The 17,500-nt window shown below is 44.4% G+C and overlaps 1 protein-coding gene across 2 annotated transcripts in view; it reads left to right on the top strand.

Moving 5' to 3' along the window:
* Positions 1-5,591: 5,591 nt before the first annotated feature.
* dlg4b (discs, large homolog 4b (Drosophila)) overlaps positions 5,592-17,500 on the top strand; it is an 18,223-nt gene continuing 6,314 nt past the window's right edge. The window contains exons 1-7 of one of the 2 annotated variants that reach the window (XM_042401702.1): positions 5,592-6,842; positions 10,081-10,205; positions 10,614-10,783; positions 13,487-13,623; positions 13,705-13,855; positions 16,318-16,586; positions 16,824-16,926. In XM_042401702.1, coding sequence (XP_042257636.1) covers positions 6,792-6,842; positions 10,081-10,205; positions 10,614-10,783; positions 13,487-13,623; positions 13,705-13,855; positions 16,318-16,586; positions 16,824-16,926 — 1,006 coding nt within the window. In that variant the 5' untranslated portion in view covers positions 5,592-6,791. The remainder of the gene's footprint in view (positions 6,843-10,080; positions 10,206-10,613; positions 10,784-13,486; positions 13,624-13,704; positions 13,856-16,317; positions 16,587-16,823; positions 16,927-17,500) is intronic. The other variant, XM_042401701.1, reaches the window with a different exon arrangement.

Below are 17,500 nucleotides of genomic sequence, written 5' to 3' on the forward strand. Positions count from 1 at the left end.
TTCTTCACTTTCATCTTTGACGTTAGTTAACACAGTTATCTGTGTCATGTGGGTTTCACCACTAATCCGTCTCTTTGGGAGACTGGCGGCGTCCTGAGTGAACGTGAGCGCAGATTATTACAAGCCGGATATCTTCTGCACATTCTGACACTAAAATGACTTTTTTCAGGAGGAAGTGAACTTTGTTGGAGACCTTCCTCTGTCTCAGGAACACTCTCTCATTTATGTTTATCATTTTGTTGTCATGAACTTCTGTTTACCGCTTCTCTCTCATTGGGGGGGGGTTGCTAAATGCTAACTGTCCAGGCGCTAATGCTAACATTAGCTCAGCCGTGTATCCGCCTGCTTCCTGCTTCATATAATCAACATAATGCACTTTAAATAAAGATGAAACACACCAAGGTTGATCATGTGAATTTGCACCTTGTTTTAAAGAAGTAAACTCCGTCGGATGCTGTGGTTGTATCCTGGATGCCGGCAGGTTGAGTTTGTAGGGCTGAAGAGGCAAAGCTAGCCCTTTAGCATCATGGATGTATGAAGAGAACTGGATACAGCATCAGAGGCAGGGCCTCGTTCATTCCTATGAAAGCTGCTCAGTGGCGCATGAAGCCAAAAAATTTCAACTTCTTCTGCATCTGTGTGGCCCATAAAGCAGCTCAATCATGTGGCTCTTCTAGACTTTTCAAAATGTGATGGAATGGATCAATTTATGATATGGAAACCAGTCATTTTACAGACGTCTCTTTCATAATGTAAGTCTGTGGGGAAACGTCTTTTTGGGCCAGTGTGCATCACATGACGTTGTAATTACACAGTTTGGCTGCTCTGTCAGATTTGCTTCAAAGCCTGGCGCTCTTCCTGTATCCAGTTCTCTTCATAGACTCGTGGTTACGATGGGTCGTGTCTAGATGGGGTTAGGGGACGAGGGGGGAGAGGCGACAGGAAGTTTATACCATTTCACACCACTGGCGCCGCTTGTAATGCATCATCTGTTGTTATAGAGCATCTTTGATAAAAGCCAAAGACTCTTACCTTTGTTAGCTACCAGACTGTTAGCTTCAACTGTAGTTATCCCAGTAACTCCAGTCTGTAAACCTGCTGGGATGTTCTGGGAGATGTTTGGGGGCTGCTGGCTCTAATGTCTCTGTAGCATCTTTGATATATGATTTAATTCCTTCTGGAAGATAAATGTTGGTCTCACAGCTAAATTACAGACTGAATAACATCATTTACTGCGTCTTCCTGTCAGTAAGGTTTTGTTTTCTTGACACTCTTCTTTAGTTAGCTACATGACTGTTAGCTTAAACTTCAGTTAGTGACCAGACTTTGATTAGCTACATGTATTGAATATATCATGACTTTTACCTTCGTTAGCCTCTAAACTGTTAGCTTCTAGTAGCAACTATAGAAATGTATCTTTGACTTTTAGCTACAAGTTAGCTTCTTGACTTTTATTGTTGGCTAACCATGTTGGCTTTGGGACTCTTAGCTTCAACTTTACTTAGCAACTAGACCTTTATCTCTGACTTTAGTTTAAGGAAGAGTGTTACATTTGGATATAGTAGCCTAAAAGATAAAAGCTAAAGACTCTTACCTTTGAATTTAGTTAGCTACCAGACTGTTAGCTTCAAGTAAAGTTAGCAAGTACCTGATATATGTATGTATATATATTTTTTACTTTAATTAGCCTCTAAAGTGTTAGCTTAAGCTCAGTGTAGCTGCTATAAATCTTTCATTTGACATTAATTAGCCACAATTGAGTTTCTTGACTTGTTTTGTTGGCTGACCATGTTGGCTTCTCGACTGTTAGCTTCAACTTTAGTTATAAACAGACTCTTAGTTTTGACCCCAGTTAGCTAACTACAGGACGAGCTAGTTTTACACATAAAAACCAGTAAATGTTACTGTTTATTCCTGATTAGTACAAAGCAGAAGCTGAAAGTTCTCTTCTGTCTGTACATCAGTGAAGTGTTTTATATAGCTAAGAGTAAACAGGAACCATGTTAAAGGGTTCCCAGTGTTCCCAGTTAAACCAGCAGTCAGGTGTCTGTAATCATTCCTCCTGTTCATACTGGATATTAAAAGATCCTTCAAATGTGCTTTAATGGAAGTGATGGAGGATAAAATCCACAGTGTGTCCACACAGTCATTTAAAGTCTGTGTGAAGCTTCTATTCAGCTTCATCAGTCTGAGTTAGTCATATCAAGTGGATATCTGACACATTTACAGTCTTTTTAGCATCAAATTCCCTCTTTGTGTTTCCTCGGACAGTGTTTCCCTGTTGAGCTGCAGGTGGAAGTATAGTAACAAAAAGAGGAACTTTGGCACTAAAAAGACTGTAACGTTGAAAGATATCTACTTGATTTGACTCATTTGGACGCTGAAGCTTCATATTAGCTTCAGACTGTGGATTTTGTCCTCCATCACTTCCATTGTAAGGTCATTATGAAGGGATCTTCTAATGGTCAGTATGAATAGGAGGAATGATTACAGCAAGCTTTAATGTTCATTTGGGCTCCTGACTGATGGTTTCAGACACATTTGAACAATAGTGAACCAGTCCTTCAACATCAGGCTGATGATGTTGAATCTTCTCCTCATAAATAAACAGTTCAAATGAATCCGACAGACTGAAGCTGTTTGTTTTCAGCTTGTGATGTTCTGATGAATGCAGAGAGCTTCTCACTGATGTTTGTGACCTTTCTGAACAGCTCTGTGGTGGAGATACCTCCACCACAGAGAGAGAGAGAGAGAGAGAGAGCTGTCAGGGGAAATGAGGAATGGGTTTAATTAATTCAGTGTGAACTGTAACTCTCTCTCTCTGCTGTCAGTTTGCCTCTCTCGCCCTCTCTCTCTCTCTGTTATATAACTGTGTTCTCTCCTCCAGATTCTCCAGAGACAAACAACCAAGTTACTGTGTTGTAGAGCTGACAGCTGCTCAGCCTGCAGCAGTTCACTGTGCTGCTGACAGACAGGCAGAAAACACTGCACAAAAAGCAAATTCAAGGAACTTATAATGTCTTATTTTAGGATGATTAAACCTTTTTTTTCATTCTTATCAAAGACAAACACTCCTGTCAAGCAGCATCTGCACTGCAGGTTATTAGACTTGTTTCATGGTCTTCATTTGTCTCAGTAAGGTATTCAGTCTATTTTCAGCTCGAACTGACAGGAAACGAGTCTGAAAAGTGGATTGCACCGTCATCACCCTGCTGTCTCTGTTATAAAGAAAAAAAAACAAGATTGATTTGCTTGTTTCAGAAATCAGAGCACAACTCAAGTGTTTGAAGATATTAATACCTAAACTGAGACAAATTAAAAGGTAGAGGCACACCACAACTCACTAACGCTTTAAAGAGTTCGACTTTAAAGACAAATAATCTAGTTTCAAGCATCTTTAACTTGCATTTCATTTCTCATATGTGAATATTTGTGAATCTAAGTCTTTATGTTCAGATCATTTTATTCTTGTTTTTTCGCTGAGCCTGTTTTTGCAGTGCAGCGTATTATAAACAAGTTCTGTTGTGTATTTGGTTCACGGTCAGTGTTTAACTCTTCTCGCTCCTCAAAGACCGACTCTGTCTCCTAGAAATCACGTTCACAAATGACTTCACTGCAACAGCCTGTATGTTTTGTTGGAAGTGCAACGTTAACATTGATACACTAGTGAACCAGTGAAATTTGATCATTTCAAGCAAGAAAATCTGCCAACAGGATCAGTGAAAATGACTTAATATGTTTCTTGAAACTACCATAAAATTAAACATGATCTAACCTTAAAGAGGATTTATTACGCTCCACTAAACATGATCAGTTCAAAAAACTCCTTATTTATCTTCTGCTGGTCCTTTATGCAGCCCCCTCAGTTCAGCCTCTGTCTCTAACAGGAAGTCTTGGCTCCTGTCTCTTTAAGGCCCGCCTCCCAATGAGCCCGCTCTGTTCTGATTGGCCAGCTTTACGTATCAGAGTCGTGTAAAGTTACCGCTGATGCAAACCCAACATTTCCTGCTTTATTGCTTCAAATTAAAAGCTTTTAAATGACTGAATAACGGGAGATTTTTATTGTGAAGAATATACAGGAAGTGAAAGGTTGAAACAACAACGTGTGGATATATTTGGAGCTGTTTGTCGAGCGGATCAGTTAGAAATAACGCAGGGAGGAAGAGTACACGCAGAGACAGCCACAGTGATGATGATGATAATGATGATGATGATGAAGAGCTGCAGACAACCAGCACACCTCCAACAGGTAAACTACTTATTCTACTTTGCTGTGCTGTGTAATGGAGTCACGGCTCGGCGAGGAGCAGACGACCATATAAGGAAATCAGAGCTGCTGCTTCCTGCTCACAGGGATCACTGCTATATATACATACATATATAATACTGCTACATATGTTTACCTCGTTATTTAACACTTTAGCCACGTTTAATATGAACATCCAACATTGTAACATTATATATATACGACTGAAAATAAGGAGAATCATAATAGGCCTCCTTTTAAACTAGTTTTTAAAGTCAGATTTAAGTCTGATCTGTCAGAAATTCACGTTAAAAATGCTTGAAATTAGATTATTTGTCTTTACAGTCGCCTCAGTTAATGAGTTGTTACCTTTAAATTTGGCTCAGATGAGGTATTAACGTATTCAAACATTTAAGTTGTGCTCTGATGTCTGAAATAAGCAAAGTGATCTTGTTTTCTCATAACACAGACAGCAGGGTGATAATGGTGCAATCCACTTCTCAGACTCGTTTCCTGTCAGTTCGAGCTGAAAATAGACTGAATACCTTACTGAGACAAATGAAGACCATGAAACAAGTCTAATAACCTGCAGTGGAGATGCTGCTTGTCTTTGATCAGAAGAATCATCCTAAAATAAGATATTATAACCTCTAGAATTTGCTTTTATGCAGTGTACTGAACGTATCCATGAATGATCAGAGACGACGTACCTGGTTGTTTTTTTCCACCATGACAGTGTTTGTGGTTGTGTTCAGACTCTGGCAGCTCTTGGTTCAGGTCCGAGGAAGATCCTGGTCTCTGTCTGCAGTGACTTGAAGCTCAACAATGATGAACATTTAAGCCACACGCGTTACGCTTGACAACACAACGTAACTGAGAAAAACATCTGGTTGTACATGAGGGTCATATCTAGAAGACAGAGATGCTTCATCTCTGTGGTCGGGTGAAAACCTCGTATCGTTATAATATAAAGCTTTGTGAGTGACGGCAGTGACGCAGACCGTGTGCTTCACATATACAGGAAGTGCTCAGAAGTTCTGACGTTTGTGATCAAACTGCTGTTTTCAATGAGTCGGTAACGTCTTCTGACTCTGAGATGTTGATCTGAGTGAGATTAAAGGTTAAATATAAGACAGTTCAGTGCTGTGAGGACAGCGGTGCGTCCTGATGCGTCAGTCACTGATGACGTGTTAAGACGTCACCTGTGTGCAGGTGTTTTCAGGTCACAAACAGCTGATCTGTCTCACCTTCTGTTCGCCCTCACTGGTCAGACCACACTGATCCATCTGACACAAACTGCAAACTGTCCCACAGAGTCAGAGACGCTGACTGTAGGTACCCTGACAGTCATTATGCTGTTTATGTCAACACACAGTAGTGCTCCCTAGCAACAATAAAAATATAGTCTGGCAAAAACCCAGAAATGTGTTTCAGTTTCCTACATTCATCCACCTTTAAACTCCATCACAAGCATCCAGCATCACCACTGCAGCTCCCAGACACACCTGCAAAAACACCTGTACACCATCCTGAACACCGCAGCAACCACCTAGAAACCCCAAAGAACAGAGTGTAAAGCTGCAACAACCCAGAATAACAGTTGCAACCACCTTTTCATCAGCTAAACTGATGCATTGTGGGAACAGGAGGGATGAAATATTCAATGCTGGGTTGCCAGGTGTTAGAACCTCTTATCTACATCAGAGTACTGCCACAGAAACTACAAAGTAACACCATAGCAACGACCTAACAACCACCAAGTAACACCATGGCAATCACCTGATAACCACTATGCAACACCATAGTAACCACCTGATAACCACCAAGTAACACTATAGCAACCACCTGGTAACCACTAACACCATAGCAACCATCTGGTGATCACCAAGTAACATCTTAGCGACCACCTGATAACCACCCAATAATACCATAGTGACCACCTGATAACCAGCAAGTAACATCTTAGCAAGCACATGACAACCACCAAGTGATACCATAGTGACCACCCAATAACCACCAAATAACACCATAGCAACCATCTGATGATCACCAAGTAACACCTTAGCAACTACCCAAAAACCACCAAGTAACATCTTAGCAACTACCTGGTAACCACTAAGTAACCATAGCAACCATCTGATGATCACAAAGTAACATCTTGGTAACAACCATCCAAGTAATACCATAGTGACCACCCAATAACCACCAAATAACACCATAGGAACCCTCGGATAACCACCAAGTAACACCTTAGCAACGTCCAATCATGTGGTTTGGATTTGGAGGTGGGCGGGGCAACAGTTTGGTACATACGATAAAAAAGGTTGGGCTGTCAATCAAACTGTGTGGGCGGGGCCTGTGGCACTGTGTGGAAGAGATGATATGAGAGGGAGAGAGAGAGGTGGTCGCTATAGCTACAGTTACAGTTGTCTAGGTAACCGGCCCCCTGAGGGCTGAACAGCTGTTACCATGGAGTTGCCGTGGTGATGAGCCGTTAGCAGAGAGAGATGCTGGAGGTGATTTAACCCTTTGTGTGTTTTTACAGATGAACGGATCAGAAGGAGAGCTGGAGTACGAAGAGATCACACTGGAGAGGGTGAGACACACACACACACACACACACACTGATAATACACACACACACACACTCATAATACACACTAATACACACACACACACTCATAATACACACTGATACACACACACTCATAATACACACTGATACACACACACTCATAATACACACTGATACACACACACTAATAATACACACTGATACACACACACTCATAATACACACTGATACACACACACTGATAATACACACTGATACACACACACTAATAATACACACTAATACACACACTAATAATACACACTGATACACACACACTGATAATACACACTGATACACACACACTAATAATACACACTAATACACACACTAATAATACACACTAATACACACACACACTCATAATACACACTGATACACACACACTGATAATACACACTGATACACACACACTCATAATACACACTGATACACACACACTGATAATACACACTGACACACACACACTCATAATACACACTGACACACACACACTCATAATACACACTGATACACACACACTGATTATACACACTGACACACACACACTCATAATACACACTGATACACACTGTAACACACATTTAACTCACACTGATGCACACTGTAACACACACTGTAACTCACACTGATGCACACTGTAACACACACTGTAACTCACACTGATGCACACTGTAACACACACTGTAACTCACACTGATGCACACTGTAACACACACTGTAACTCACACTGATGCACACTGATACACACTGTAACACACACAATGATACACACTGTAACACACACTGTAACACACACTGTAACACACACTGTAACTCACACTGATGCACACTGTAACACACACTGTAACTCACACTGATGCACACTGATACACACTGTAACACACACTGTAACACACACATTTAACTCACACTGATGCACACTGTAACACACACTGTAACTCACACTGATGCACACTGATACACACTGTAACACACACTGTAACACACACATTTAACTCACACTGATACACACTGTAACACACACTGTAACACACACATTTAACTCACACTGATACACACTGTAACACACTGTAACACACACATTTAACTCACACTGATGCACACTGTAACACACACTGTAACTCACACTGATGCACACTGTAACACACACTCTAACTCACACTGATGCACACTGTAACACACACTGTAACTCACACTGATGCACACTGTAACACACACTGTAACACACACTGATGCACACTGTAACACACACTGTAACTCACACTGATACACACTGTAACACACACTCTAACTCACACTGATGCACACTGTAACACACACTGTAACTCACACTGATGCACACTGTAACACACACTGTAACACACACTGATGCACACTGTAACACACACTGTAACTCACACTGATGCACACTGATACACACTGTAACACACACATTTAACTCACACTGATGCACACTGTAACACACACTGTAACTCACACTGATGCACACTGATACACACTGTAACACACACAATGATACACACTGTAACACACACTGTAACTCACACTGATGCACACTGATACACACTGTAACACACACATTTAACTCACACTGATGCACACTGTAACACACACTGATACACACTGTAACACACTGTAACACACACATTTAACTCACACTGATGCACACTGTAACACACACTGTAACTCACACAGTGATACACACTGTAACACACACTGTAACACACACTGATGCACACTGTAACACACACTGTAACTCACACTGATGCACACTGATACACACTGTAACACACACTGTAACACACACATTTAACTCACACTGATGCACACTGTAACACACTGTAACACACACTGTAACACACACTGTAACTCACACAGTGATACACACTGTAACACACACTGTAACACACACTGATGCACACTGTAACACACACTGTAACTCACACTGATGCACACTGATACACACTGTAACACACACTGTAACACACACATTTAACTCACACTGATGCACACTGTAACACACACTGATACACACTGTAACACACACTGTAACACACACTGATGCACACTGTAACACACACTGATACACACTGTAACACACACTGTAACACACACTGATGCACACTGTAACACACACTGTAACACACACTGTAACTCACACTGATGCACACTGATACACACACTGTAACACACACTGTAACACACACTGATGCACACTGATACACACACTGTAACACACACTGATACACACTGTAACACACACTGTAACTCACACTGTAACACACACTGTAACACACACTGATACTGATTCGTCCTAAAGATAAGCTCCACCCGGCTGACATCAGCAGCTATTTTTAAGTCCCCACCCGGTTATTTTAGGAATCATTTCAGAAATCAAACCAACCTGAACCTGAAGCTTCAGATCAGAGTCGTTTGATCACGCGGCTCCTGATTTCATCTTTATGCTCCAGTTTCAGTCTTCTGAGCCGAGTTTATCTGCAGACGTGACAGTGAACATTTCACAAGAAGAAAAAACAAAACTGAGACAGAAGTCAGGAAGAAATGAGCAGAAATATATTTTACGTTTATTTAAATTTCTCAAACTCAGACGTTTAAAAAATGATAATTTCTGCATCAGTCAGTTAAAAAATTCCAGTCATCAAAACATGTTTGTGCAAAGAGAAAGTAAATTAAAACTGTTTAAAGGTGCAGTTCAGTAATAAATATGTGGCCAGAAGTATGTGGACAGTCAGTTCAATGAATATGAAGAATAAAGTTTCCAACTATTAAAATGTTCTGATTTATTTCTCATCAGGCACAAACAGTTCAAATAAATTCATCTTCAAATCAGTGAAGGAACTTCACGTAAATACCAAATCTGTAAACGAGACACGTTTCCGTGTTCTACTTCCTGTCAGGTCTGTTCGCCTGTTTCAACACAGACACATTAATCAGTCAGGAGACGTCTTACAGCAGCTGAATCAATCAGATAATCTGAATCCAGACTGTCAGACGGGACCCTGAACGCACCGGTGGTGACATCATTTCCTCTTCTCGTTAACCAATCAGACGAACACAAAGTTAATTTGAGCTCATTCAAAGAATCAGTTTAACTCTTAAAATAATAACATGAAAATATGTTTCAGAATGATTAACTGTGTCTGTCTGTGTGTGTGTGTGTGTGTGTATGTGTGTGTGTGTGTGTGTGTGTGTTCAGGGGAACTCTGGTCTGGGTTTCAGCATCGCAGGAGGAACTGATAATCCTCACATCGGAGACGACCCGTCCATCTTCATCACCAAGATCATCCCGGGAGGAGCCGCCGCCCAGGACGGACGCCTCAGGTACACACACACACACACACACACACGCACACGCACACACGCACACACACACACACACACATACACATACACACACACGCACACACACACACGCACACACACACACACACACACACACACACACATACACATACACACACACACACACACACACACACACACACACACACACACATACACATACACACACACACACACACACGCACACGCACACACGCACACACACACACACACACATACACATACACACACACGCACACACACACACGCACACACACACACACACACACACACACACACATACACCCACACACACACACACACACACACACGCACACACACACACACACATACACATACACACACACGCACGCACACACATATTCATTGCTCTCTCCGTCTCGTCAGGGTGAACGACAGCATCGTGTTCGTTAACGACGTGGATGTGCGTGAGGTCACTCACTCCATCGCCGTGGAGGCGCTGAAGGAGGCGGGGCCTGTGGTCAGGCTGTACGTCCTGCGGCGACGCCCACCGAGCGAACGCATCACTCAGATCAAACTGATGAAAGGACCTAAAGGTAGGAGAGGAGAGGAGGTGAGGAGGAGGAGGAGAGGAGGAGGAGGAGAGGAGATGAGGTGAGGAGGTGAGGAGGTGAGGAAGTGATGAGGAGAGGAGGAGGAGGAGGTGATGAGAGGAGGAGAGGAGATGAGGAGGTGAGGAGATGAGGAGAGGAGAGGAGGAGGTGAGGAGAGGAGGTCAGGAGAGGAGATGAAGGAGAGGAGGTGAGGAGGAGGAGGAGGTGAGGAGGAGGAGGTGAGGAGGAGTAGAGGAGGAGTTGAGGAGGAGTAGAGGAGGTGAGGAGGAGGAGGTGAGGAGGAGGAGGTGAGGAGGAGTAGAGGAGGAGGTGAGGAGGAGGAGGAGGTGAGGAGGAGGAGGTGAGGAGGAGGAGGTGAGGAGGAGTAGAGGAGGAGGTGAGGAGGAGGAGGTGAGGAGGAGGAGGAGGTGAGGAGTAGAGGAGGAGGTGAGGAGGAGGAGGTGAGGAGGAGTAGATGAGGAGGAGGTGAGGAGGAGGAGGTGAGGAGGAGGAGGTGAGGAGGAGTAGAGGAGGAGGTGAGGAGGAGGAGGTGAGGAGGAGGAGGAGGTGAGGAGTAGAGGAGGAGGTGAGGAGGAGGAGGTGAGGAAGAGGAGATGAGGAGGAGGTGAGGAGGAGGAGGTGAAGAGAGGAGGAGATGATGAGGAGGAGGTGAGGAGGAGGAGAGGAGGAGGAGGAGGTGAGGAGGAGTAGAGGAGGAGGTGAGGAGGAGTAGAGGAGGAGGTGAGGAGGAGTAGAGGAGGTGAGGAGGAGATGAGGAGTAGATGAGGAGGTGAGGAGGAGGTGAGGAGGAGGAGGTGAGGAGGAGGAGGTGAGGAGGAGTAGAGGAGGTGAGGAGGAGGAGGTGAGGAGGAGGAGGTGAGGAGCTGTTATGTAACGGTGTTGCTGTCTCTCTCTGCTGGACACTTTATTTTCTACAACAGTAACATTTTATACCTGAAACACAGAAGACGTTCTGTTTATCCAGGAAGTTAAATAAGAACCCGTCAACCTGCGCAGTTATTCTACAGACCTCAGAACCTGTATGAAGCACCGTAGAACCCTGTTAGCATTGTAGAACCCTGTTAGCACTGTAGAACCCTGTTAGCACCGTAGAACCCTGTTAGCATTGTAGAACCCTGTTAGCATTGTAGAACCCTGTTAGCACTGTATAACCCTGTTAGCACTGTAGAACCCTGTTAGCATTGTAGAACCCTGTTAGCATTGTAGAACCCTGTTAGCAGTGTAGAACCCTGTTAGCATTGTAGAACCCTGTTAGCACTGTAGAACCCTGTTAGCACTGAAGAACCCTGTTAGCATTGTAGAACCCTGTTAGCATTGTAGAACCCTGTTAGCAGTGTAGAACCCTGTTAGCATTGTAGAACCCTGTTAGCACTGTAGAACCCTGTTAGCACTGAAGAACCCTGTTAGCACTGTAGAACCCTGTTAGCATTGTAGAACCCTGTTAGCATTGTAGAACCCTGCTAGCATTGAAGAACCCTGTTAGCATTGTAGAACCCTGTTAGCATTGTAGAACCCTGCTAGCATTGAAGAACCCTGTTAGCATTGTAGAACCCTGTTAGGAAGGTTCTCTGTTGATTCTTTCTTCTGCTTTCAATAATCCAATCATTAATGTTCTCCAATGACTCCACAGACCTCAGAACCTTTATGGTGTTTTAAAGAACTGTGTTTGGACTTGATAATTCTACATATATAGAACCTTTATGCTGCTTTTAAGAACCTTTTAATATGTAGATGTAAAACCCTGTTAGAAATGTTCTCCAGTGTTTCTGATGTTTATTATGCTTTGATAAAACCTGTCAGAAAGGTTCTCTAATAGTTCTACATTTTTAGAACATGTATATGCTGTTAAGAGCCTTTTAGATAGATTCTGCAGTGCTTCTACAGACCTTAAAACCCATATCATGCAGTATAGAACCCCATCAGAAAGGTTCTCTAATAATTCTACATACCTAGAACCTTTCTGCTGCCTGTGAAAATAGTTTTACACATTTCTGCTGCTCTGCCGCCCTCTGGTGGACAGTTTACATACTTCATACATATAATATTTAGCACTAAATACTTTGTGTTTATTTTATCAAGAACAAATTTACCTGAAACATACGGAGGACCAGGAACACAACATATCTGAATAGAACCTATATATGTAATACATACTGCAGTACTTTGAAAGTAGTCTTCACACTACAGCACAGTACACTCCTGATAAACCTTAGAACCCATACAATGCAACGTAGAACCCTGTTAGAAAGGTTCTCTAATAATTCTACTTAGAACCTTTATGCTTCATGCTGCCTTTATCATTTTAAACACTGCAGAACGTTCATGATGCTTTTGAGAACTCGTTAAACTGTCAGTGATTCTACAGATCTTAGAACCCATATGAAGGATTTTAGAACCCTGCTAAAAAGGTTCTGTTGTTTCTCTTTTTATTATGCTTTAAAGAATCCTGTTGAAAATGTTTCCAGAACGTTTATGTGCCTCAAGGAACATATTTTAGTGTCATTTGTTGTTGTTGTGGTTCTTTGTAGAGACTCTACGGTCCTGAGAACCCTGAACTGGTTCTGTCTCCACTGGGTTCTGGATCATGTTATATATTATGTTAAAGTTTAAATGTACCTAAGTGTTCCTGTTGTAGCTGAAGTGATGTATAAAGCAGTGCCGGTTCTGTCGGTTCTGTCGGGTCAGGTCTGGGCTTCAGTATAGCGGGCGGCGTGGGGAACCAACATGTTCCTGGAGACAACAGCATCTACGTCACCAAGATCATCGAGGGAGGAGCGGCGCACCGCGACGGACGGCTACAGATCGGGGACAAAATACTGGCGGTACGTGACCTCACAGCCTGAACACTGACATGATGTTAGTCCACAGGTTCTCCTCTGACCTCTGACCTCTGACCCCTGCAGGTGAACCACATGTCTCTGGAGGACGTCCTGCATGAAGACGCTGTGTCCGCCCTGAAGAACACAGGGGAGGTGGTCTACCTGAAGGTGGCCACACCCACCTCGCAGTACATCCACCCTGCTGATCGATACAGCCCCCCCGACCTCACCAGCTGTACGTACACCTGTCTACCTGTCCACTGTAACACCTGTCCTCTGTAACACCTGTCCTCTCTGTAACACCTGTCCACCTGTCCACTGTAACACCTGTCCTCTCTAACACCTGTCCACCTGTCCTCTGTAACACCTGTCCTCTGTAACACCTGTCCTCTCTAACACCTGTCCACCTGTCCACTGTAACACCTGTCCTCTGTAACACCTGTCCTCTGTAACACCTGTCCACCTGTCCACTGTAACACCTGTCCTCTGTAACACCTGTCCACCTGTCCACTGTAACACCTGTCCTCTGTAACACCTGTCCACCTGTCCACTGTAACACCTGTCCTCTGTAACACCTGTCCACCTGTCCACTGTAACACCTGTCCTCTCTAACACCTGTCCACCTGTCCTCTGTAACACCTGTCCTCTGTAACACCTGTCCTCTGTAACACCAGTCCACCTGTCCACTGTAACACCTGTCCTCTGTAACACCTGTCCTCTGTAACACCTGTCCACCTGTCCACTGTAACACCTGTCCTCTGTAACAGCAGTCCACCTGTCCACTGTAACACCTGTCCTCTGTAACACCAGTCCACCTGTCCACTGTAACACCTGTCCTCTGTAACACCAGTCCACCTGTCCACTGTAACACCTGTCCTCTCTGTAACACCAGTCCACCTGTCCACTGTAACACCTGTCCTCTCTGTAACACCTGTCCACCTGTCCTCTGTAACACCTGTCCACCTGTCCTCTGTAACACCTGTCCTCTCTGACACCTGTCCTCTCTGTAACACCAGTCCACCTGTCCACTGTAACACCTGTCCTCTGTAACACCAGTCCACCTGTCCACTGTAACACCTGTCCTCTGTAACACCAGTCCACCTGTCCTCTGTAACACCTGTCCTCTCTGACACCTGTCCTCTCTGTAACACCAGTCCACCTGTCCACTGTAACACCTGTCCTCTGTAACACCAGTCCACCTGTCCACTGTAACACCTGTCCTCTGTAACACCAGTCCACCTGTCCACTGTAACACCTGTCCTCTGTAACACCTGTCCACCTGTCCACTGTAACACCTGTCCTCTGTAACACCTGTCCACCTGTCCACTGTAACACCTGTCCTCTGTAACACCTGTCCACCTGTCCTCTGTAACACCTGTCCTCTCTGACACCTGTCCTCTCTGTAACACCTGTCCACCTGTCCTCTCTGTAACACCTGTCCACCTGTCCACTATGACACCTCTCCGCCTGTCCACCTGTCCTCTGTAACACCGGTCCTCTGTAACACCTGTCCTCTCTGTAACACCTGTCCACCTGTCCTCTGTAACACCTGTCCTCTCTGTAACACCTGTCCTCTGTAACACCTGTCCTCTGTAACACCTGTCCTCTGTAACACCTGTCCTCTGTAACACCTGTCCTCTCTGTAACACCTGTCTTCTCTGTAACACCTGTCCTCTCTGTAACACCTGTCCTCTCTGTAACACCTGTCTTCTCTGTAACACCTGTCCTCTGTAACACCTGTCCACCTGTCCTCTGTAACACCTGTCCTCTGTAACACCTGTCCACCTGTCCTCTGTAACACCTGTCCTCTGTAACACCTGTCCTCTGTAACACCTGTCCTCTCTGTAACACCTGTCCTCTGTAACACCTGTCCTCTGTAACACCTGTCCTCTCTGTAACACCTGTCCTCTGTAACACCTGTCCTCTCTGTAACACCTGTCTTCTCTGTAACACCTGTCCTCTGTAACACCTGTCCTCTCTGTAACACCTGTCCTCTGTAACACCTGTCCTCTCTGTAACACCTGTCCTCTGTAACACCTGTCCTCTGTAACACCTGTCCTCTCTGTAACACCTGTCCTCTGTAACACCTGTCCTCTCTGTAACACCTGTCCTCTGTAACACCTGTCCTCTGTAACACCTGTCCTCTCTGTAACACCTGTCCTCTGTAACACCTGTCCTCTGTAACACCTGTCCTCTCTGTAACACCTGTCCTCTGTAACACCTGTCCTCTCTGTAACACCTGTCCTCTGTAACACCTGTCCTCTGTAACACCTGTCCTCTCTGTAACACCTGTCCTCTGTAACACCTGTCCTCTCTGTAACACCTGTCCTCTGTAACACCTGTCCTCTGTAACACCTGTCCTCTCTGTAACACCTGTCCTCTGTAACACCTGTCCTCTCTGTAACACCTGTCCACTGTAACACCTGTCCTCTATAACACCTGTCCTCTGTAACACCTGTCCTCTGTAACACCTGTCCTCTCTGTAACACCTGTCCTCTGTAACACCTGTCCTCTCTGTAACACCTGTCTTCTCTGTAACACCTGTCCTCTGTAACACCTGTCCTCTCTCTGTAACACCTGTCCTCTGTAACACCTGTCCTCTCTGTAACACCTGTCCTCTGTAACACCTGTCCTCTGTAACACCTGTCCTCTGTAACACCTGTCCTCTCTGTAACACCTGTCCTCTCTGTCCTGCAGCCTACATGGAGCCGGACTACATGTGTGATTACCCACAAGCCCTCCCTCCTCCGTCGCCTCGGCGATACTCCCCGATCCCCCGCGGCATGATGGGAGAGGACGAGTACTCCCGGGAGCCTCGGCGAGTGTGCGTCCAGCGCGGCTCCACCGGACTCGGCTTCAACATCGTGGGCGGCGAGGACGGCGAGGGGATCTTCATCTCCTTCATCCTTGCAGGAGGACCAGCGGACCTGAGCGGAGAGCTCCGGAAGGGCGACCAGATCCTCAGTGTGAGTACAGCGTGAGTGATGTCACGGTGACATCACGGCTGCTGCGGGGACTTTAACCAGCAGCTGAAACAGAAACCAGAGTGAAGCCTGCTGGTGAAACACAGGAAGAAAAGAACAGTCGTAATGTTTTGAGAGAAAACCTTTTGTTTTTACTTCGACTGATCACAGATCTGTGATGTGTGTGTGTGTGTGTGTGTGTGTGTGTGTGTGTGTGTGTGTGTGTGTGTGTGTGTGCAGGTGAACGGTGTGGATCTCAGGTACGCCACACACGAACAGGCAGCAGCAGCTCTGAAGAACGCCGGACAGACTGTTACCATAGTAGCACAGTACAGACCTGAGGGTGAGCACACACACACACACACACACACACACACACACACACACACACACACACACACTGAAGGTGTCGTGAGGTGAATACAAAATAAAGTTCAGTATTTCATAACAAAGAGTAGAAAACAGGAGGATTGTTGATTAAAGTCAGAGGTGGAAAGTAACTCAGTACATTTACTGCAGTACTGTACTGAGTTGTGAGGTACTTGTACTTTACTTGAGTATTTCCATGTGATGCTACTTTCTACATGTCAGAGGGAAATATTGTACTTTCTACTCCACTACATTTATTTGACAGCTTTAGTTACTTTTCAGATGAAGATTTGACACAATGGATAATATAACAAGCTTTTAAAATACAACACATTGTTAAAGATGAAACCAGTGGTTTCCAACCTTTTTGGCTTTTGACGTCTTACAAAAAGCAGTGTGTAGTCGGGGTCACATTTCACATGTCTATGAGTTGTTAACAGCTCCACCAAATAGTGATTTTTCCCTCTAAACTTCTCACATGCTTTCATTTCAATAAATGTTCAAATGATCCAATATTTCAGCAAAAATCAAAGATTAGAGAAAAAGTC

The sequence above is a fragment of the Thunnus maccoyii genome, chromosome 22, assembly GCF_910596095.1.
Source record: "Thunnus maccoyii chromosome 22, fThuMac1.1, whole genome shotgun sequence".
NCBI classification, from domain to species: domain Eukaryota; kingdom Metazoa; phylum Chordata; class Actinopteri; order Scombriformes; family Scombridae; genus Thunnus; species Thunnus maccoyii.